General features: G+C 51.6%; 1 protein-coding gene across 1 annotated transcript in view; it reads right to left on the bottom strand.

The window, feature by feature from the left end:
- Window positions 1-22,620, bottom strand: part of LOC126645332 (S-adenosyl-L-methionine-dependent tRNA 4-demethylwyosine synthase TYW1-like) — an 83,928-nt gene that overhangs the window by 3,479 nt on the left and 57,829 nt on the right. The window contains 2 exon segments of the mRNA XM_050325661.1: window positions 5,726-5,893; window positions 14,680-14,790. Coding sequence (XP_050181618.1) covers window positions 5,726-5,893; window positions 14,680-14,790 — 279 coding nt within the window.

Raw genomic sequence — 22,620 nt, 5'->3', positions numbered from 1 at the left:
AGATGTTGGGATTATTCCCATGATGGGTTTGGAGCACTCCCAGTTGGTCACACAGGGAGCCTCGAGGCCACCTGAGAGAAACCCAGCACAGACAGAGCTGAGAGTTGATCCTGGGTCTTTTCCTTGGAAAATCAGGGTGGAATCACTAAGGCTGGAAAAGACCTCCAAAACCACTGAGTCCAACCTGTGATGGCATTACAAAAAGATGGAAGGGGGGACTCACAAAGAGCCCTTCAACCCATGGCCAAGGGTGGCTCAGCAGGAGCAGCAAAGCCCCAGGAGATGCTGGTGCCACCTAGGGCAGCTGGAATGAGGACATGGACTGTGGCCACCACCCCAAATGAGGGTGAGCACAGTTCAACAAGGCCAAGTGCAAGGGCCTGGCACCTGGGTCAGGGCAAAATCCAGGCTGGGCAGAGCAGGATGGAGAGCAGCCCTGGGGAGAAGGGCTTGGTGGATGAGAAGCTCAGCATGGAGTCATGGAATGGCCTGAATCATGGGAAGGGGCCTGAGAGATCATCCAGTTCCCACTGGAATGGGACATCTTCCCACTTGGATAGGGAATCCTAAGGTTGCTTGGTTTGGAATCATTGAAATGCCGAGCTGGAAGGAGCCAGGAGTGCAGGGAGGTGCCTGAGCAGAGGTGATGCCATGTGGAACGTGGGAGCTGGGAATGAGATCCCACTCCAGCTCCTGATCCCTGTCCCCACCATCGGCCACTCCTCCAGGCACAGCATCAAAAAGGCACCTGGAAAACCGACCCTGAGTCCTGAACTCCTTCCTTTCCACCTGAGGATAAACAAAGGAGCTTTTGCAGCCTCACACCCAGAGCGATTTAACAGATCCTAAATCAGGGCGTTCTCAGCACCTGCCACGGTGAAGCTCTCCAAGACAAACAAATAATTCAGGGAATCATTACCCACAGTTTCTCACCTAATTAAGGCTCACAATTATTTAAGGCTCCCTCTGTCTGACAGTGGCAGTGTCAGAACTGGAGTCACTCGGCAAAACAAGGAGAACCATTGTGGAGAAATGAATCTGAGGGGGGGCCCATGAGGTGTTCAAAAAGCCACAGATTCCTCCTTTTTAATGATTTGTTGCAACCTCAGGCTCGAGGGGCAAGAAATTAAGATGGAGCTGGTTTTTAGGTTGCCCAGGTTGCTCCAACCTGGCCTTGGACACTCCCAGGGCTGGGGCAGCCACAGCTTCTCTGGACAACCTGTGCCAGGGCCTGCCCACCCTCCCAGGGAACAATTCCTTCCCAATATCCCACCTGATCCTGCCCTCCTTCCCCTTAAAACCCAGTTTAATCTGAATTTCCACCCCTCAAGCCTGAGGTTGCAACTAATCAGGAAAAAGGAAAAGTCTGGAGCTTTCTGAACCCAACGTGACCCTGCTCAGATTAATTTCTCCACACAAACACTGGGTTTCCCAAAAGAGTGGAACAACCCCAAACTGACCTGATCTGAGCCTGTGCCCTTGGGATCCCCCCTAACCCTGGGAGTTATTGTAAAGAAAAGCTTCATTATTGCAGATTTATTTGGGTTTAATCCCCCCCCCTTGACACTGAGTGGAGCAGCTCCTCTGCCAGTTAAGCCAGGGCTACATCCAGACAGTTTTAATTCCAGTGGATCAAACCAGGATTACTGCAGCACAACAGAGATCTCCTGTTAATAACTAAAATATCAAGGCCAGCAGAGCCCCCTTCCTGCTGGAAGGGGACACAGAAAGGCAGGAAAACCTTGAGGAAACACAACATTCCCTGCTCACACCTGCACTGGGGGTGCTGTTTGGCCCCTGGGAATGCTGTGACCTCACTCCAAGCAGCTCCCAAGTCTGGTTTGGCTCTTGCCCCGGGGATGCTGCCTCTGGATCTGGGATCACAAGGACACTCCCACTCTCCAAACGACTGGCAAGGCAGGAAGGAAAGTGGCTGTGATGGACTCTTTGTCTCTGCTGTGCCCCTCGTGGGTGCAGCTGGCAGTGAAGTTGCTTCCTCTCCCTCCCTAAACACAGACCAAAACCTCAGCCTGGAACATCTTCACCTCCTCTGCAGCCTCTCCAAGCACAGCCAGGACCCCCGTGGAGCCTCCACAGCCCCCACAGGGACAACACTGCCAAGGAAAAGGCCAATTCCCAATTTCCTGGGAGGATCTGGGGGTTGATGGAGAGTGATGAGCACGTTTGGACAGGATACCACATCCCCCAGCTCAGGTTAGATCACCCCTGACAGCAGCCTTGGGACACCCTCAGCACTGCAGGGCCATGGGGGCATGGAATGGGTTGGGAAGGGGTATTAAAGCTCATCTCATCCCACCCCCTGCCATGGCAGGGACACCTTCCACACCTTCCACACCCTCCAGGTTGCTCCAGCCTGGCCTTGGACACTCCCAGGGCTGGGGCAGCCACAGCTTCTCTGGGCACCCTGTGCCAGGGCCTGCCCACCTGAACAGGGAAATGAACTTCATTCCACAAAGCATCTCCCTGGGGTCACTTGGGGATGGCCAGGGACACCCTGCCCTGCTGGAGGACACAACACCATCCCAGGGCACACCCAAGAGGGGAACAATCCAAGTGGTGGCACGAGGGAGGGCTGGAGCACCACGAGGGAACGTCTGGATGCCGGGTATGGACACTCTGCCTGTGGAATTCTTTGCTTTAGGTCGTAGAGAGGTGGGGGTTGGTCTCTTCTCCCAGGGAACAAGGGACAGGACAAGAGGAAACAGCCTCATGTTGTGCCAGGGGAGGTTCAGGTTGGACATCAGGGAAAAATTCCTTCATGGAAAGGGTGGTCTGGCACTGGAAGGGGCTGCCCAGGGCAGAGGCGGAGTCCCCATCCCTGGAGGTGTTCCCAAAACATGTGGATGTGGCACTCTGGGACAGGATTTAGTGGTGACCATGGTGGTGGTGCTGGGATTTTCCAACCTGTCCAATTCCATGACTCCAAGTCAGACATACCAGATTTCCAAAGGCAGAAAAGGCTGAAGGCAGTTCACTGAGAGCTCCAGGGAGAGCAAAGCATTGGGATTCCAGGAACATTCCCAGTGCTCTGCATGGCTAATTGCCATGGAAATCAACCCTGGCACCACAGGGAAGAGGCAGGGACACTCAGACATGGAATCACAGTGCTCTACCAGAGAATTATGGGATCCCACAGACCTGGGAATGACGGAGTGCCAGCCTGGCTGAGGAGCAGAGGGAGCAGCACTGACAAGGAATTTGTGTCTGGAAAGCAACAGGGAACTGGAAAAAAACCCCACCTGCTCCAGCAAGGGAGAGATTTAAATGAACAAACCAGGGGATAATTGTCAGGAAGTGCTTTGGGAGAGGGTGGAACACACATATAAAGCAAATTCAACACGGTGGGGCAGGAGGTTTTAGCCTAGAAATGCCCAAGAGGTTAAATTTCATTCATAAAAACCTTCCCTGCGAGGAAGATGCAGCACATCCCACCTTCTTGGGCACTTGTTGTGGTCATCCTGAGGATACATGGATTGTTCCAAGCCTGGAAAAGCAGCAGCCTGAGGTCCCTCTCTGGGAAAGGTCACTTGAATGCACGAGAGGCAGGGGAGGGGAGATCCCACATCATCCATGGGAGCCCAGGCTAAGGCAAGGAGAGCTGCCCTCATCCTTCAGAAGGACACAACCCTTCCCTGGAAGTGTCCAAGGCCAGGCTGGACGGGGCTTGAAGCAACCTGGGCTGGGAAGTGTCCCTGCCCATGGCAGGGGGTGGGATGAGATGAGCTTTAAGGTCCCTTCCAACCCAAACTATTCCATGAGCCAAAGAAACTGATGGCCCCAGACCTTTGGAAATCCCAGTAAATAATGGATTTTCAGGTCTCAGGTGTTCTCTTGGTTCATTTTTAGGGCTCTGTGAAGGGCAACTGGAAAAGGAACATTTTGCTGTGAGGCTTCAGTTTATGAGACCTTTCAAGCTCTCCTGGGATAGTCCAGGAGGGGCAGATCCAAAGCTTTCCAGGGTTAAGTGGGACACATTTCAGTCCTTGAGCCTCCCTGAGTCCTGAAGGCTTCCTCCAGCTCCTCTCCTGCACCCACAGACACATGTTCAGTCAGCAGGAAGCAGGGAAAAACAAGGGATGTGTGTGTGGGAAGACACCTGGAAGCTCACTGGGAGATTTTGAAGACATTGAAGAACCCCCCCAAAATTATCCCCAGCTCCAACCCCGGTGTCACCTCTTCGTTGCAGGGAGAAGAAAATAACACCAGACCTACAAACTGCAGTTTCCTCTCCCTTAATTCCCTTTTTCTCCCTAAATCCCTGGCCTCAGGAGACTCCAGAGCTTAAGTCCTAAACTATCATTCATCACACAAGCAGGTGCCAATCAATGGATCTCCATCATTCAAGGCAGGATGAATTATTTCTGACACTCCCAGACTCTTTTCCTCCAGGCTGTCATTCCATATTGATGTTAAAATGATGATGAGCATTGTCTGAACACCCCCAAACTCCGAACACAGGGAAATGAAGTCCCATTTCCTCGTGATTTTTATTACAGCCTTCCTGCAACTCCTTAATTTTTTAAAGGGCCCTTTGATTTTGCCATTACTCACTCCAGTCTGATCATTCCCAGGGCACAGGTTTGCTGCAAATAATAGACACTGACAAATTTTATTCTCCACTAGAGCCTGAAATGCAAAAATTAAAAACCTAATCGAAATAAATCTATTCTTTATTAGTTATTTTAGTACTGGGGACAGATTGTTTCCCAAAGACACCCTCTGCTAATGGCTCTGGAAGGCAAAGCAGCTGCTGAATTCCTCCTGGGCAGGTAGCAGTTTATTCTTGTTACTGAGGGTGTTACTTAAATTATGCATCAATAGGGTCGGTGCAATCTGTTTGTTTTCCTTCCCCTGGACCTCAGAATGGAAAAGAATATTTGGATTTCTCAGGCACAGTTGCCAGTGGCAACAACCAGAAGCGAGGCCGTAAATAAAGCAAATTTTAAGGGGCTTAAAACAGAATTAGTGCCAGGTATCCTGGTTTTCCCTGCTCCCATAAAAATAGGGACAGTTTGGGAACTGTGCAGAAGTTTTCAATGAGGAGATTCTGATAATTATCAAACGTGGTTTCAGAGTGAAAGGGAGTAGGGACAGATGGATATTGGGAAGGAATTCTTGGCTGGGAGGAAGATCCAGCACTGAGCTCCTCCCAGAGCTTCCTTCCCAAAAGCCATCCAGATGAAAACATCAATCCCAGAAGTGTAACGGAGCTGGGAAGGGGCTGGAGCAGCAGGAGCAGCTGAGGGAGCTGGGGGGGCTCAGCCTGGAGAAAAGGAGGCTCAGGGGGGACCTTCTGGCTCTGCAACTCCCTGACAGGAGGGGGGAGCTGGGGGGGGTCGGGCTCTGCTCCCAGGGAACAGGGACAGGAGGAGAGGGAACGGCCTCAGCTGTGCCAGGGGAGGGGCAGGTGGGACATCAGGAGGAATTTCTCCATGGAAAGGGTTGTCCAGCCCTGTTACAGCTGCCCAGGGCAGTGGGGGAGTCCCCACCCCTGGAGGGATGTCTGAGCTGTGACACCTGGGGACATGGTCAGCGGTGGCCTTGGCAGTGCTGGGTTGGACACAACGATCTGAGAGGGCTTTTCCAACCTCAACCATTCCGTGAGGACTCTGGACAAGAGACACGTCAGAACAAGGCAGTTGTGCAGCACTTCCCAGGAGAGGCAGCAGTGCCTGGGAAGCCCCCTGGCCCCGGCCCAGCTCACCTTGGTGTGTGCCAGCAGCAGGCAGTTGGAGTGCTCGTGCTCGCAGGCGATCTCGTAGTCGGGCAGGAGCTCAGCCAGGTCCTGCACAAACCCCACCACCTCCTCGTGCCAGGGCACGTTGGCCATGGTGAGGCTGCTGGCAGAGCTTTCTCCACAGTAGGTCACGCCCTGGGGAGAGACATGGAAACCATCAGCAGTCAGCTCTGGGTGGTGCTGGCACATCTGGAATGCCGGGTTTGTCCCCCCCTCTTCACGAGGTCACAAAGTTGGAGATGGCACCAAAACTCCACCTCTCCCTCAGTGACACATCCGTGTGCCCAGGGGTCCCTGGCAGCAAAACACAGGGTAGTGTTTTATCCTGGAAAGCAGCTGGAAGAGGGTTCAAAGGGAAGGATGGCCCTGAAACACAACACCTCTGGAATAAAGTCTTGGGAACATCCAGTGTGACAAGTCACTGTGTCACTCCTGGAGATACTGTCCCCTGTGTCACAGAGGTGAACACCCCAGTGCTCCCATCACTCCATCCCAGTGCTTCCATCACTCCCATCCCATCATTTCATCACTCCCATCTCAGTGCTCCCATCACTCCCACCCCCCCGGTGATACAACACCCTGCAGCAGCCCTGAGACCCCTGGCCAGTGAATGCAACCCCTCAAGTTGTCCCACCCCTCTCCACCTTCAGCCTCCCAACCACAGAACCCTTTAGGTTGGAAGAGCCCCCCCCGACCATCGAGCCCAACCTTGGACCCATCTCACCCATCACCACCTTGTCCCCCAGCCCAGAGCACTGAGTGCCACCTCCAGTTGTCCCATTTTGGAACCAGCTGCTCTTAATTTGGAAGCCTGATCACTTGAACCTCCTGAATTACTAATTTAGTTTTAGCCATGACCTCAAATCACTACTGACTTGTTCCCTCTTCAATCAACCAGGAAAATTCTCCTAAATTGCTTCAGCTGCCTGCGGCTTGTTGAGATGTGTTTTTCCTTTTTCTTTCCCTTCCCTTCCCTTCCCTTCCCTTCCCTTCCCTTCCCTTCCCTTCCCTTCCCTTCCCTTCCCTTCCCTTCCCTTCCCTTCCCTTCCCAAACCTTCCCTTCCCAAACTTTCCCTTTCCTTATTTCCTTCCCAGAGTAGAACACTGTAAAATACTGGATGTTTCTTAACCTGTCAATTTGTCCAGCAGGTCAATGAGTGCCAAAAGGCAGCGGGTGGTAACGCTCAGTGTCACCCACTCGAAGTGTAAACTGTTTATGGGATCTTTTAATTGTCTGCCTAAAAGTATTTGGCAGAAACTCCCACGAGTCACCTGAAGTTCTTCTACTCAAATAATTCACTGTCATTTTCCCAGCACTTAATCTGTCACCAGAGAGAAGAAATCAACCCCCACCCGGTCACAGGGTTGGTCACAAACCCACCCACAGGGGGAACACAAAGAAAGGGCTTTTCCCCTGCCCTTTGCTGCTTGAGCTGTTTTATTCCAGTCACAGAATCCCACCAAGCACAGCCTTTAAAAACACCATTTAGTGGCTGGTTATGTCTGGGTTGTCCCTCTTGAACAAAGCTTCTACCTCTTTGAAGTGGCATCTGCATCCACGCTCACGTGTGCGGTGTCCACCCCACTGACACCCTGCTCCCAAATCTGATCTACCTGTTAATCTACCAATTAAGAGCAAGGTGAGCCACACAGGGCTACTGAAGAGACAGCCTGCTGCTAATTAGCAACCCTACAAGTTTGGGAAGCAATTACTTTCTCACCCAGAAATCAGCGAGTGGCTCCCTCCATTAATCTGCCCGAGCACCACAACTCGGAGCCAGCCTGAAAAGAGGGGATGGGGCTCAAAGGGGATGTGCATTCCTTTGGATTTAGCCCAGCTCTGAGAGAAGCCTTTAAAAATATTAGTTCTGTCTTCTTTAGTCTTACTCAGAGCAGCCCCAGCCACGCAAATGAGAGGTTATGGATCCCCAAAGTTCAGCTGGAGGGACACAGGATTATTTTCCCTGTATTCATTATCCGGCTTATGATTTGAGCAGCGTGAAAAATGGATGAGGACAGAGGGGGAAAATTCTTAGGAAGCTACAACATGACTCACCCTCTTAGTAAACTCCAGCGAGATCATTTACAAGCAAAGGAAGCGCATGGAATAACGGAGGGCTCGGCTGGCTCATTAATTCCCAGCACAAATCAATGAGGAGCAGCTTCCAGCACAGCCAAGGAAAGCACAGCAGCTTTCAACTTCCCCAGCTCCTCAAAACTGGAGTTAATTACCGGAGCTGAGACCACTTAAAAAGTGGGAAGAGTTGATTAGGGCAGTCAGGTTGTGTTTTCTGGTAATGCATGAAGTTATTGAGACATCAAGTGTTCAGAAGGAAGTGATTCCACTGCGCCCCCCGAGCTCTCACACAACCTCCCCATCAGCAGCATCAACACTGCTCCTAATTACTCCTTAATAATAATGTTACTCCTCAATAAAAATGCTGTTGCAGCATCCTAACCCCCAGGGCTTTGGCCAAGCACCTTGGAGTGCAGCAGCCTTTTGAAAAGCATCTCCTGGTTCTGCCAGGATGAAGCCAGAGAAACCCTGCTGGGGTTCACAGAACCATGGAATGGCTTGGGTTGGGAAGAGCCTTAAAGACCGTCCAGTTCCACCCCCTGCCAGGGGCAGGGACACCTTCCACTGAAAAAGCAACCCCGTTTCTTAAGCTGTAAAAAGTGTTTCTAAAGAAGAAAGGAAATAAAAGTAATTTTGCCCAGAGCACCTTTGGTGTGTGGCTGCTGTGCAGGGCTCTGTGAGGGGGGACATTAAATTGATTTTCAGGAGATCAAAAGCACAAATGTTGTGTGAGATCTCTTTTCTTCATAGGATGTGGAGGGGCAGGGAGGGCACTGCTGTGTCTGTGGGTGATGGACACCCTTCCTGACCATCATTTCAAACAAAATCCAGCATCCCAGAATGGTTTGGGTTGGAAGATGCAGGAAATGAAATATATTGATACAGTTTTGCTTTCTGAGCTTCAGAAAAGATTAACAGAAACACAGTAAATATATCTAATAATGCGTGAGCCGGGCAAGTGATGGGATTGTGGAATCCTGGAATGGTTTGGGCTGGAAAGGACATTAAAGCTCATCCCATTCCAATCCTCCTGCCCTGGGCAGGGACACCTTCCACCAGCCCAGGTTGCTCCAACCTGGCCTTGGATACTCCCATGGATGGGGCAGCCACAGCTTCTCTGGGCACCCTGTGCCAGGACCTGCCCACCTGAACAGGGAAGTTGGGTCATGGGAAATGAACTTTATTCCCCAAAGCATCTCCCTGGGGTCCAGGGTATGGACACTCTGCCTGTGGAATTCTTTGCTTTAGGCTGTAGGCTGTAGGGAGGCGGGGGTTGCTCTCTTCTCCCAGGGGACAAGGGACAGGACAAGAGGAAGCAGCCTCAAGTTGTGCCAGGGGAGGTTCAGGTGGATATCAGAGAAAAATTCTCTCTAATATCCCATCAATCCCTGTCCTCTGGGAGTGGGAAGCCATTTCCTCTTGTCCTGTCCCTCCATCCTTGTCCCCAGTCCCTCTCCAGCTCTCCTGGAGCCCCTTTAGGCCCTGCAAGGGGCTCTCAGGTCTCCCTGGAGCCTTCTCTTCTCCAGGTGAACCCGCCCAGCTCTCCCAGCCTTTCCTCCCAGCAGAGCTGCTCCAGCCCTCGGATCCTCTTGGTGCCTCCTCTGGACTCTCTCCAGCAGCTCCATTGTCCCTGTGCTGGGACCCAGAGCTGTGATGGAGCTGAGTGAGCACAACTATTGACCAGAGCCTTGTGCCAGGCTGAGAAGCGTGAGGAGCACGTTCCCTTCCCCAGGATCCAGCTCCTGGATGGAGATCTGGACAGCCAGCAATCATTTTAATCCATGGGGCTCCGAAGGAAACATTCCCAGAGAATCAGATATGACAGGGCTTTGTTTCTCAACTCCAACTCCAGACTTCCCAACTTAATTACTGAACAAAACAATTCCCTGAACTGCCAGCCCACCAATTATAAATTTAATGGAGGCTCCTGTGAATGGAGAGCAGAACAAAGTGTCGGCCAAGCTGCTGAGTGACAGAGCCACTGTTTAAAAACTGGGGCAGCCCTGACCCAGGGCAAACAGAAAAAGCCTCAAATGACATGTTGATAGATGGCACTCCCTGCAATAAAAGTGCTCCTGGGCTGGGCATCAGCACCTCCAAATGACAGACACAGCCCTGCAGTGGGTTCAGCGAGGATTCAACTCGCTGATTGTGTTTGATAATCACTTTAAAGCTGATTTAACAAAGGCCACCTGTTCTGGGTGGCAGTGAAATGTGAAAGGCAGGGGTGGAGAGGGTGAGCTGGGCTGCACAACCCCAGCTCTCCAGACAACCCCCCACATGGCCATGCACTGAGTGGGGCTGCAGCCACCCCATAATGTTCTGTGAGGCCCCTGAAGGGGAAGGAGCTCCTCCTGGAAAAGCTGAACTCCAACACAGGACACAGCCTTTCATTCCAGCTCTTCAAAACCATGTGGATACCAAGAGAGAAACGGCCACTGTTGAATCCCTCACCCCTCTGCTCCCAGAGTCACCTTCATGGAAACCCTGAGGCTGGAAAAGCCCTCCCAGCCCATGGATCCCCCCTGTGCCCCATCCCCACCCTGTCCCCCAGCCCAGAGCACTGAGTGCCACCTCCAGTCCTTCCTTGGACACCTCCAGGGGTGGGGACTCCAAACCTCCCTGGGCAGCCCCTGCCAGTGCCTGACCACCCTTTCCAGGGAGAAATTCCTGCTGATGTCCAACCTGCCCCTCCCCTGGCACAGCTGAGGCCGTTCCCTCTCCTCCTGTCCCTGTTCCCTGGGAGCAGAACCCGATCCCCCCAGCTCCCCCCTCCTGTCAGGGATTGCAGAGCCAGAAGGTCCCCCCTGAGCCTCCTTTTCTCCAGGCTAAGCTGTCCCTATTCACTTCTTAGTTTCTACACCTTCCCTTGGGCATTGGAAGAAGTTTTTCACCATGAAAGTGGTAAAACACTGGCACAGGTTGCCCAGAGAAGCTGTGGCTGCCCCATCTCTGGAAGTGTCCATGGCGAGGCTGGACAGGGCTTGGAGCAACTTCAATCTAGTTGAAGTCCCTGCCCACGACAGGGGGTTGGAATTAGATGACCTTTAAGGTCCCTTCCAACCCAAACCATTCCATGATTAGTAAGTTGGCACCTTGAGCTGGACCAACAGCAGCAGGGGGACCAAAAGGGGCTGCTCAGGGCCCACCTGGAAGCAGCTTCCATGGCAGGGCAGGACATCTGGGATTTATCCAGCACTGCCAGACCCTCGGGTGTCCAACTGTCCTGCAGGACAGGGAGGTGGCACAGCCCCAGGCAGCCCTGCCACTGCCCACCTGGGCACCTCAGAGCATCCACACCTTGTCCTTGGACCCAGAGCTCACAGCTGAGAGGACAAGGTGACACTGAGGGACTGGAGCGTGTGCAGGGAAGGGAACGGAGCTGGGAAGGGGCCTGGAGCAGCAGGAGCAGCTGAGGGAGCTGGGGGGGCTCAGCCTGGAGAAAAGGAGGCTCAGGGGGGACCTTCTGGCTCTGCAATCCCTGACAGGAGGGGGGAGCTGGGGGGGTCGGGCTCTGCTCCCAGGGAACAGGGACAGGAGGAGAGGGAACGGCCTCAGCTGTGCCAGGGGAGGGGCAGGTTGGATAGTGGGAAAATTTCTCCATGGAAAGGGTGGTCAGGCACTGGCAGGGGCTGCCCAGGGAGGTTTGGAGTCCCCACCCCTGGAGGTGCTCAGAAAACATGTGGATGTGGCCCCTGGGGACGTGGCCAGTGGTGGCCTTGGCAGTGCTGGAGGGATGGTTGGATTTGATCTTACAGGTCCATTCCCAGCTTCCTGATCCTGTGATTCTGGAACAGTGACTGGTCAATGTTGGGCTTTTTTCAGGCATGGAAATCATCCCTGTTTTGGGTTTATTTATAGCAGGGACTAGAACAGGAGATTTAGCTTCACTTCCCTTCATCTAAATTCCAGCTGGGATTCAGCAGGACTCAGTGGCTTTCTTGACAGGTGGGGGCAGTCCCCTCTTGCTGCTGCAATTAAAAACTCATTAAGGCACAGCTCATTTTCCTCATTACTTTAAGCATTTAAATAATCTTCAGTGTTTAATATGACAAGAGTGAGCAGATTGGGCCTGATACTTCTTTCCACACATTCACTTGGTCATTTGAATTCTGCAGCAAAGCCTCAGGAGCTTTGCAGTCCCAGAGAGCAGACACCACCACCAGCCTGGTGTGGAGGTGCTGCAGGGAAATCATCAGGGACAAGTGTTTCCAAGTGGCTGAAAACTGATTTCACAAAGGCTTGAGAAGATTCTGTGATGGGACTTTCATCTCTGCCCTGCCCAAAGTGCTGCCCTCAGACACTTTGGTACAAGCAGCCCTTGGCCCGAGGGCAGCCAGGCTTGTGTTGTCCTCCTGAAATTAAAAGGGATGGGGAAAAGCTGGAAGGCTCAGCTCAGGTGGGAAGTCCCAAAGTCACACTGTTCCTGTGAGCTGCACCAGGAAGCTTCACCTTCCCAGAGGAAGTGTCCAAGGCCAGGTTGGAGCGACCTGGGATAGTGGGAGGTGTCCCTGCCCAGGGCAGAGGGTGGCACTGGATGGTCTTTAAGGTCTTCCCCAACCCAAGCCATTCCATGATTCCATGATTTAGCAGGGTCAGACCCTTCCCCAGGGACAACATTCTGCTTCTGGCTCCAACCACAGCAACCAGATCACAAAATCATGGAATATCCCGAGCTGGAAGGGACCCCCAAGGATCATCCAGTCCAACCCCTGGCCCTGCACAGACAACCCAACAATCCCACCCTGTCCCTGAGAGCGTTGCCCAAACCCTCCTGGAGCTCTGGCAGCCTTGGGGCTGTGCCCATTGCCCTGGGGAGCCTGTTCAGTGCCAACCACCCTCTGGGGGAAGAACCTTTCGCTGAGATCCAACCTGAGCCTGCCCTGTGTGAAGAGGAGCTCCAGCACTGCTGCTCACAGCAGCACATCCACAGGGAACCAACCTGCCTTTCTTCTTTTCCAAAGCCAGATCACAGGGCAGCACAGCTCCATTTAAAACCTGGAAAAGAAATGGAGCCTCCTTCCTGTCCTGAGCCCTGACAACTCCTTCCTGCTGCTGGAGCTGAGGAGGAATTAGCTGTGCTCTTGTTCTCTCTCCTCTCTCCTAGGGCTGAGCTGCTGTCAGACCTCCTGTTTGCTTTGGAGAGCTTGGGAAAATCCTCCTCCCTCCACTAGGCTGGAAACAAAGAGCAAAGTGAAGAGGGTGTTTGTGGGGTTTGAGTGCACAGCTCACCTTGGAGCTGTGAAATGTTGCACTCTGGGTTTTAATCCGAGCTGGGACTGGGAAGGGAAGGCTTTCCCAACACACCCAGCCAGCAGAGGGATGATGCATCCTTTAAAAAGGCTTAAACCCCAGTTTCCCTGTGTCCCTGAGATCTTGGGATTAGAAACACAAGAGACTTTCCACATGGGACCAGAGCCCAGGCACAACACTGAACTGTTCCCACAGAAGGAAACTGAGGCACAAAATGCCCTTGATGTCCCTTGGCTTGAAGGCACCTGGCCAGGATGAGCTGCTGGGAATTCAGGGATATTCCTATTTCTGGAAATAGGACACTCAGACCAAGGCACTGCCCAGGCTGCCCAGGCAGGGTGTGGAGTCTCCCTCACTGGGGACATTCCAGAACCATCTGGACCCAATCCTGTGCCATGTGCTCTGGGATGACCTTGCTTGACCAGATGCCCCCCCATGGTCCCTTCCAGCCTGACCCACTCTGGGATTCCTGCTAGCAAGTGGAATTAGGAAACATTAAACAGCAAACTCACACTTGTGTCAGCCCAAGACAAGTCCCAGACCCACCCACCAGAGCCCTGGGTGCCCTGCCAGCCTCTGTCCCCCTGCAGCTGAGCAGGGCTGAGCCCTCAGTGCCACCATCCCACTACATGGATCCTGGGAATGTCACCCAGCCCCCTCTCTGCCTCAGCTCACCCTGTGCAGCCAGGGGAAGTGTTCCAGAGGTATCCCTGTCCCAGCTGGAAGAGCACCAGGAGCACACCTTTCACTCACCTCCTTCCTTACCCATTTCCCTGGCAGTCCAAGGCCAGGATTTTTCCAGGGAAGAGCTGAGCTCTGGGAAAGCAGGACTAAGGGGCAGAGGGAAGAGCAGCCCTGTGCCTTGGAGGAGACAGAGATGTTTGCCCTGCAGAATTCCCAGGGGATCTGTGTTTGGGAACACTGTCTTAAACCCAACTCCTTTCACTGACTGGTGCCCAGGGCGGAGCAGCATCAACACCCCCAGCTCCATCCCTGCCCTCCAGCATCCTGGAGACAGGGAGTTCTTCCCACAGGAACACTCCTCCTGCTTGCCTTGACCCAAGGAATACGAATCAGCTCAACACACAAGGTAAAACTGAGGGTTTTTTTCCCCAGATCCTGATTTTGGCTCAGGGTCTCAACTTCAGCAGCACATTCAGGGAGAGAGATCTCTGATGGATCAAAACCTTTGGGTTTGTTCCACTGCAGCAAATTCCAGGCTTTTGCTTCAAAAATAAGGTGAGAAACATGAAAGGAGAGAAGGAAAAGAAAAAGGAAAGGGAAAGCCCAGAAGCTGGAGCTGCACAAATCCAGAGGTAACTGAGCTGCTGGGTGCCAGTGCTGAGAGTGGCTCTTCCCAGAACATTTATAAAATGCCTTTTTTACAAGTTTTTAACATTTTGTTTTACATTCCCTAAACCCATTAACCCCATGACAAAGCCCCTCCTGCCCTGCTGTGTCTGTTCCTTATATGTCACTGAAACCTTTGGGAGGGCTTTACACAGCAAGTTTCAAGCTGGGGGGGAAATCTGGAGTTAAAAACTGGGAAAAAAAACTGATGGAAAAAATAAACCAGCTGCAGGCAGCTCACCTTGACCTCGATGAAGTCTGGTTTTCCAAGGGATATCAGCTCAGCATAAGCTTTGAGTTCATCCACATTCCAGGCTTTCACCAGGGTCAGCCTGTAAACTGTGCGCTGTTCCTGGAATCAAGGAAAAGAATCCCATTAGTATCCCACTCTGGCACAGGGATGTTCCAGCCCTGGAACTTCAACCAGGAAAAAAGGGATTAAATCATTCCTTTATTACTGAACCAAACCAGGAGCCTCCTCCCTTGTTCTTTCGAGGCATTTACTCCACAGCGTCGGAGCTGAGCCACCTTATCCCATAAAATGACTGATATTCCTCCTGGATTTCCCAGGCACTTTGTTTTTACAGGAGCATTAACTTAATGGGAAAATAACCAGGAAATTTATCTCTCTTTGATTTGCTTCCCCAGGCATAAAATGTGCCCATTAGTTCCAGATGTTTTCGTTCCTCCAGCTGGATCAGCCGGCACTGGTGACTTTCCCAGGAACATGGAATCATCAGGGTTGGAAAAGCCCTCTGAGATCATCAAATCCAGCCATTCCTCAGCACTGCCAAGGCCACCACTGCCCCATGTCCCCAGAGGCCACATCCAGATGTCTGTTAAACCCCTCTAGGCTTGGGGACTCCACCTCTGCTCTGGGCAGCTGGGCCAGGGCTGGACAAGCCTTTCCATGAAGGAATTTTCCCCAGTATCCAACCTGAGCAGTGACAGCACTCCCAGAACTTCTGTCCTTGGAGCTGGTCTGATTTGCCCTCCAAGGGCTGCTCTCCAAAGAAGATGCTGGGGACAAAAGGACTCTCGACACAAGCACTTGGCCACGGAACAAATCCACTCTCACTGTGACATCCGCTCGTTTCCATCTTTTCCTGCCCCTTCAGTTCCCACTGATGTTTTATTTCACTTATTTTTGGAATTTTATTTCATTTATTTTTGGAATTTTATTTCACTCATTTTTGGAATTTATTTATAGAGCAATTTGCCATCAAAAGTGCTGTTTGATTAACTCCTTTCCCATCCCCACACACTGTTGACTGTAAAATGGGACAGTTTAGTCAGAGGGAAAGAGCCCTGCAATGAATCCACAGCAGCTCCAGGCTCCTCAGCTGGGCCCAGGCTGGATCCCAGTGCTGGGATTCATGGCATGGCAAGGGCTGGAATTGAGTTCTCCTGCTCCAACAAGTCCAGGCTTAGCCTGAGGTGGAGTTCAGAGAGTGTCCCTTCTGTCCCACCCAGGAGATGCCCGAGGCACAGGGCTCAGCTGCACATGACCCACTTTATTATTCCAGAACCCTGGAAGTGTCCAAGGCCAGGCTGGATGGGGCTTGGAGCAACCTGGCCTAGTGGAAGGTGTCCCTGCCCGTGGCAGGGGGTGAGATGAGATGGGCTTGGAGGTCCCTTCCAACCCAAACCATCCTGGGATTCTGTGATTACAATTTTCAACCCAAAAGGATGAACTGATGGAGGGATCTGAGCTGGACAAGCTCCAGAAGTGGCCCCTGGGAATCTCCTGAGGTTCAACAAGGCCAAGGGCTGGAGCTGCCCCTGGATCAGGGCAATCCCAGCATCAATCCAGGCTGGGGATGAGCAGGTGGGAGAAGGACCTGGGGGAGAGGCTGGACATGAACCCCCCGTGCCCTGGGCTGATCCCCAGGGTGGGCACAGGGCAGGGGGGGATTCTGCCCCTCTGCCCTCAGGTGAGACCTCCTTGCAGAGCTGCCCCAGTCCTGGGGAACAGCACAGGGAGGATACAACCCTAACTAAACTATCCCAAAAACTGTATTAATTAATCACAACTGGGGAGGGAAAGCAGGGAAAGAAACTCAAGTGGATACAGGAAAACAGGTAGAAAAATCAAAAATGACTGTTTGTGACTGAAGAAGCCTCTTTCCAGAGGGTAACATCTCTCAAGTGTTGTCAGGGAAAGCTGGAGAAGGGACACATCAAAATGACTAAGAGCCCCAAAACATTACCTGGGAGTAACCCTTGAGGAATGCCAGCAGTCAGAGTGCTTTATTCAGGTTTTATTTGTATTTGTGGTACAAGAGAGCCCCGGGAGAGCCTCTTGTAAGCACGGCAGAACAAGAAATAAAGAGCTTAAACTCCGAGAACTCAATGATCTAAAAGCAGGGGGATGTTCTGCTCCTGCTTTTCCAGGGAAAGCAATGTATTTCCCTCCCTGCAGGGAGAGCAAGAGGAGTTAATCCAATAACAAACCCTTTGGAGGGGGGTGAGTCAAGGGTGTGGAACTGCACCTTGTTTGACACCAAAAAGCTCCAGGAAGCGACAGGACCACAAGTGGCCATCAGGTGGCAAAGGAAATCCAGGTTATCTAAAATACAGCCCTGGGGTTTCCCTGGGATTGCCTGAGGTAACTGCTCCATTAAAGGCACCTTAATATAAAATATTGTCCAAGAAACAAGATCTTAACAGAGGGGAAAACCACTGAGAAGCACTTTGGCAGGTGGAGGACACAAACCACCCCAGTGCTGGGAGGGTGCTCAAGAAACAGAGATTCTGGGCTTTGCCCCTTGTTGGGTTCTCAAAACTAAAGAGCACCTGCCACCTTCCTTTGAGGGGGTCCCAAAAATGCAAGTTCCAGCCTCCAGCTCAGCCTTTTGTTCCCCAAACATCTGAGGGCAAAGGAATGAAGATCCAACCTGGGGAAAAGCAGGATTTTCCTTTCAAGCAACTCCCACTAAAACTTCCCACTTAAATCCTGCCAGGCTGCCCCAAAAACCATTGCAGCCCTTCAAGTGGCAGGACAGGGCACAAGGGAAGCACAAACCTGAACAGGGCTAGGGGAGGATCTTCAGGATAAAAAAAGCCTTTCATTGAGTGGATCTGAGGGCTGGTCTCTCAGAGCAGCTGGGAAGTGTCACAGCTCCAAGGCTGCCAGAGCTCAGGGAGGGTTTGGACAACACTCTCAGGGCCAGGGTGGGATTGTTGGGGTGTCTGGGTTGGACTGGATGATCCTTGGGGGTCCCTTCCAGCTCAGGATATTCTATATTAATGCTAATGCTGACACCCCCCGGGGCCAGAAAGGGTTAATAAAGGATCTGGTGTCACTTTGACAAAGTGTTCCCTTCCCACTTCAATAACCAAGAGGGATTGGGGCTGCTTCTTTTTTATCCTTTCTTCTTAACTCCCTCCTCCTCAACATTCATCTTCTCGTAGATCAGATAGAATTATTCTCCATGAAACAGCCCAGGGCTGATCTCAGGAGGGACAGGGAAGGGGGGACACACAAAATGTGCAGCAAAGAGCAGGGTGTGGAGTGATCCCAGCTGGGCTGGGGCAGGGGAGCATCATCTCCCTTCTCCAGGAGGGACAGGGGAGCATCATCTCCCTTCTCCAACCCAGACATTCCCTTGGATCGTGTCCCTGGCTCTGTTGTTCAGGCACAGTAACAGTGTCCCACCGTTTGGGAGTAAATATAATAAATCCCTTAATTTTATCACCACTTCCTAGTCCCAGTCAGGCCCCCTGAACACTCACATACCTTTCTTAGACAGGGCTAAAATTATTTTATTGCCAGAAAACGCCGTTTCCTGCCCAGACACCTCAAAGAAATGCCTATTTTTGCAGCTAATGAATCTCAATATTGTCAACACAAACACTGAGCTGCTTGAACGGCAAAAGCACCCTCTGGGGAGAGGAAATGATGGTGCAAACTCCAAACAAAAACTGCTCTTTCCTTCACACAACCTCACAGAGCCTCTGCAGGAGCAGGGGACGAGCGGGAAGCCACTTCAAAGGCAGCTCCTTTGGCTCATTAGGATTTGCTTCCTCCCTCCAAGGAAAGGCTTGACTTGCAAAACGGCTTCAGGACACGTTTTCAGAGCTCCTGAGCTGGCAGGAACCTGCTCTGATCGTGCCACAAAACAGCCTGAAAGCTGGAAGTGCAGCCCCACAGTCCAACATTCCTGGAGGAACTGGAAAGCTGCCCTTTCCCAGCACTGCAAAAGCCCTTTCCCAAAACTCCAGCCTGTTCCCTTGCCTGGGTTATGCAACGACTTCCTAAGTGAGCAAGTGCTGAATAAAGATATCAAAGCAATTTTCACACTTGGAAATTACTTGTCACAGGGATGTGGATCAGGAAAGAAAAAAACCCTGGAGCCAAGAATGGTTTCAGCAGTCAGTACCGCGTGTTTTTAGGCAGAAACCTCGGCAGGGATAAAGGATCCAAAATGCAGCAAAAAGGAATTGCAAATTCCAACACAACCCGAAATTTCACAGCTTTCCAAAGCCTTCTGGGTTCAGCCTGGAGACAGAAGGGCCTGGAAGAGGCCTGGAGATCGTTTCTGCCTCTCCCAAAGGCAGCTCTGCTCAGTCTCCAGGCTCCCAGAGCTCTGCAGGTCATGGAATGGGTTGGGATGGAAGGGAACTTAAAGATCATCTTGTTCCACACCCTGCCCTGGGCAGGGACACCTTCCACTAGCCCAGATTGCTCCAACCTGGCCTTGGACACTTCCAGGGCTCCAGGAGCAGCCACAGCTTCTCTGGGCAACCTGTGCCAGTGCCTGCCCACCCTCACAGGGGAGAATTCCTTCCCAATATCCTGTCTATCCCTACCCTCTGGCAGTTTGAAGCCATTCCCTGTGTCCTGTCCCTCCATCCCTTGTCCCCAGTCCCTCTCCAGCTCTCCTGGAGCCCCTTTAGGCCCTGGAAGGGGCTCTCAGGTCTCCCTGGAGAGAGGGTGAACCCCTCAGCTCTCCCAGCCTGGCTCCAGAGCAGAGGGGCTCCAGCCCTTGGAGAAGCTCTGTGGCCTCCTCTGGACTCAGTGTGGCACCAGGAGAACATCCTCACCATCAGAAGACTCAGTGCCCTTGAGAGGATGCAGATTAATCCATTTTTTTGGCAAGCAGGACCCTCCCCTCCCATAACAAGCTCCTCACTCTGCTCTGGCTCATCCATCACTGGAGAAACAACGTCCTCCCAGAGTCACACTGCAGGACCCAGGGATTGTTGTGCTGAGCAGATTTCCACAGCACAGGAGAAGTTTTTTTTCTTCAGCACAGAGCCCAAAAGTTTTCAGCTTCCTTTCTTCAGGCCAGGAGTCATGGGCTGTGCTGCGTAGGAACCTCCTCAAAACACCCATTGTTCCAGAATCTGCTATTAATACAGCAGTGAAAGCAAGTGGAGCTTTGTCTCCACTGCTAAAAAAGGTGCTGATTAGCATAGGATAATTAACACATGAGCTGCTGTGCTGTAAAAGCCCAGCAAGGCTCAGAGCAGTGATTTTAGGGCTTGAAAAGGGAGCCTAAACCCCAGCCTAAACCTGCAGCTCAGCACCAGAGCCCTCAGGCTTCACCCAGGGTGTCCCAGTTGTCCCCAAATCACCTCCAGGATGGGGATCAAGCCCACCTTTGGACCCTGAACCAGCTCCAGCACAACAATAAATCTCATATTAAGGATCTTCTTTGCTGCCTGTCCTGGGGTGGGGAAAAATCAAACCAAATGATTGCTTCTGAAGTACTCAAGGTGTTGATTTTCCACATGTTCTGGAGGTTCTGAAGGTTCAAAACCTTCGAGGTCTCTTCCTGTGCCCAATATTTTCTTGCCTGTAGTGACCCAAATGTTCCTGTAAACTAAGTTTAGCTGGAACTGAGACACATCTAGTTTTGAAAGTCAGCCTTGAGAGTTTGAAGTCTCACCAAGATTTTCCAAACTGAGGTTTTCTTTGGATTTGGATAATTGAGTTTATTACATGTGAGACCATCAGAAAACAATCTGCTGTTAATGTTAAATACGGGGTATCTAAAGAAAGGCTCAGAAATGCCCCAAGGTTTGTGTTTCCTCCTGTGTGTAAGCAGGAAAACAGCTTTTTAAGTGCTCAGTTTTTCTCAGCTGAGATTTACAGACTTCCCTCAGAGCTGACTGAGTGGGTGGGATCTCTGCCCATGGCAGGGGGGAAATGGGATGGTCTTTAAGGTCCCTTCCAACCCAAACCCTTCCAGGATTCCATGATCTGAGTGTTAATAGCAAAGCAACTGGGATGTTTTTAAAAAATAATAAAAAACAAATCCACAAAAACCAACTAAAACATGAACTTTTCCATGCAAAAGCCATTCCTGATCTTTGTGAGAGAAACAGGAACTAGAGAATCAGGAAAAAAACCCAATTCCAAGGTGATGTGTCCACATGATGAGGGACTGGTCCAACATCTTTTCTCCACACTGGAGTCCAATTCAGTCCCTTTAAAGGTCAAAGAGCAAAGCAAATTCTAATTCTTTCAGCTTGACCACAATTACATAAGAAACAGAATTGTCTCTCTGAGTATCATTATTCTGAGGTGCCAAGTCTGATCTCCAGATGAAACTCCTTATTCTTCTCAGGTCCTGCAGGTAAGATGAAAACTGTCAGGAATAATAATTAAAAAAACCATCAAAGTTGGACTTCTGGTTTGTATCAGGGATTGGAAAGGCAGATATCACTCAACACAACCTCTCCAGGTCAGCCCAAATCGAGCTGGATTGACCAGCTCTCAAATTCTGCCTCCAAAGAACAGGAAAATCCTGCAGTGATTTGGGCACATCAGCTCTGATTCCCAAGGCAGAGTTTTAAAGCAGATGCTGATGTGTGAAGAACAAGAATGAGGGTCCAGACTGAAAATCAGGGAGCAAAAAACCATCAACTTTCATTCTCTTACCTTCCTAAGTCACATTCCCCTCCACAATCATTCTTCCTGTACATGCTTGTGATCTACTTTATTGCTTCACACTCCAGTAGAAATTAATAAGATTATTAAAAAATCTCAAGAAATCAAACAAGGTGCAGCAACAGCTTTGTTCTGAGACCCTAAAAATGCTGTTCTCAAGCAAATCCAGAACCATGACTGCTCCTTATCCATTTTTCATGGCCTTGGTTTGAATACACTTACTCTTGGAAATCAGCACCAACAATATTCCAGGGATTGTTGGTTTCTTTCCCATATTTCTAGGGCAGTTTCAAGGAATCATGTAAAATTTATACCCAGGGAAAAAAGAAGTCCAAGGCAAAGGGACTTAAAAATAGAAGAGCATTAAAACAGATCATATCAAATCAACAGCAAAAACCACTTCAAGCTTGCTGTTAAACAGACCACACAGCCTGGTGATGGTTCAGTTCCCAGGGAATGAGTGGATGTTTAACTCCAAAGGGCCAGGAAAAGCTTCAGCAGGAGTCTGGGAGGTGCTCCTGTGGCAGAGAGACACAGCCAGGCTAAACCTGAGCAGAAAGGAGCTCCTGAAACGACAATCCCTTCCACCAGGTTATATAAAAACCCCTCAGCAGCACACCAAGTTTGTGCCAAGTCCTTGTGAGTTTTCAAAGGCCCTGAAGCAGCAGCTCAGCAGGGGATGTGCTGGGAAGGCTCCCAGGACAGGCAGGATCAGGACCTTTCCCACAGGGGCTGTCCAGGGGGGTGTTCTGCAGCGCTGGGCTCGGAGCAGCAGCTGCAGTGGCAGGGACTGCCAGAGCCATCCCAGGGGACAGGAACATTGTCCTGCTCCACCTGCTGCTCCTCCACGTGGCAGGAGCTGGGCCAGCACCTCCATCCCCCTGGGAGAGGCACTGAATGTGTCTCTGGAGCTGAACAGGAACCCCTGACCCACCCAGGACAAGGGCACAGCAGGGGGGACACACAGAATCCCAGGATGTGCTGAGCTGGGAGGGACCCCCAAGGATCCTGGAGTCCAACCCTCAGCCCTGCACAGGCCCAGCCCCAACAGTCCCCCCCTGTGCCCCAGAGGATCATCCAAACCCTCCTGCAGCTCTGGCAGCCTTGGGGCTGTGCCCACTGCCCTGGGGAGCCTGTTCAGTGCCAACCACCCTCTGGGGGAAGAACCTTTTGCTGAGATCCACCCTGAGCCTGCCCTGACTCAACTTCACGCTGAGTCCTGTCATGGGAGGGAAGGGGAAGGGAAGCTGAGCCAGTTGTGGCTTTCCAGAACCCGAAGGGGCT

This window comes from Myiozetetes cayanensis, unplaced genomic scaffold (assembly GCF_022539395.1).
Source record: "Myiozetetes cayanensis isolate MyiCay16 unplaced genomic scaffold, myiCay2020 scf30, whole genome shotgun sequence".
Classification (NCBI taxonomy): domain Eukaryota; kingdom Metazoa; phylum Chordata; class Aves; order Passeriformes; family Tyrannidae; genus Myiozetetes; species Myiozetetes cayanensis.
This window is presented reverse-complemented; position numbering and strand designations above follow the sequence as displayed.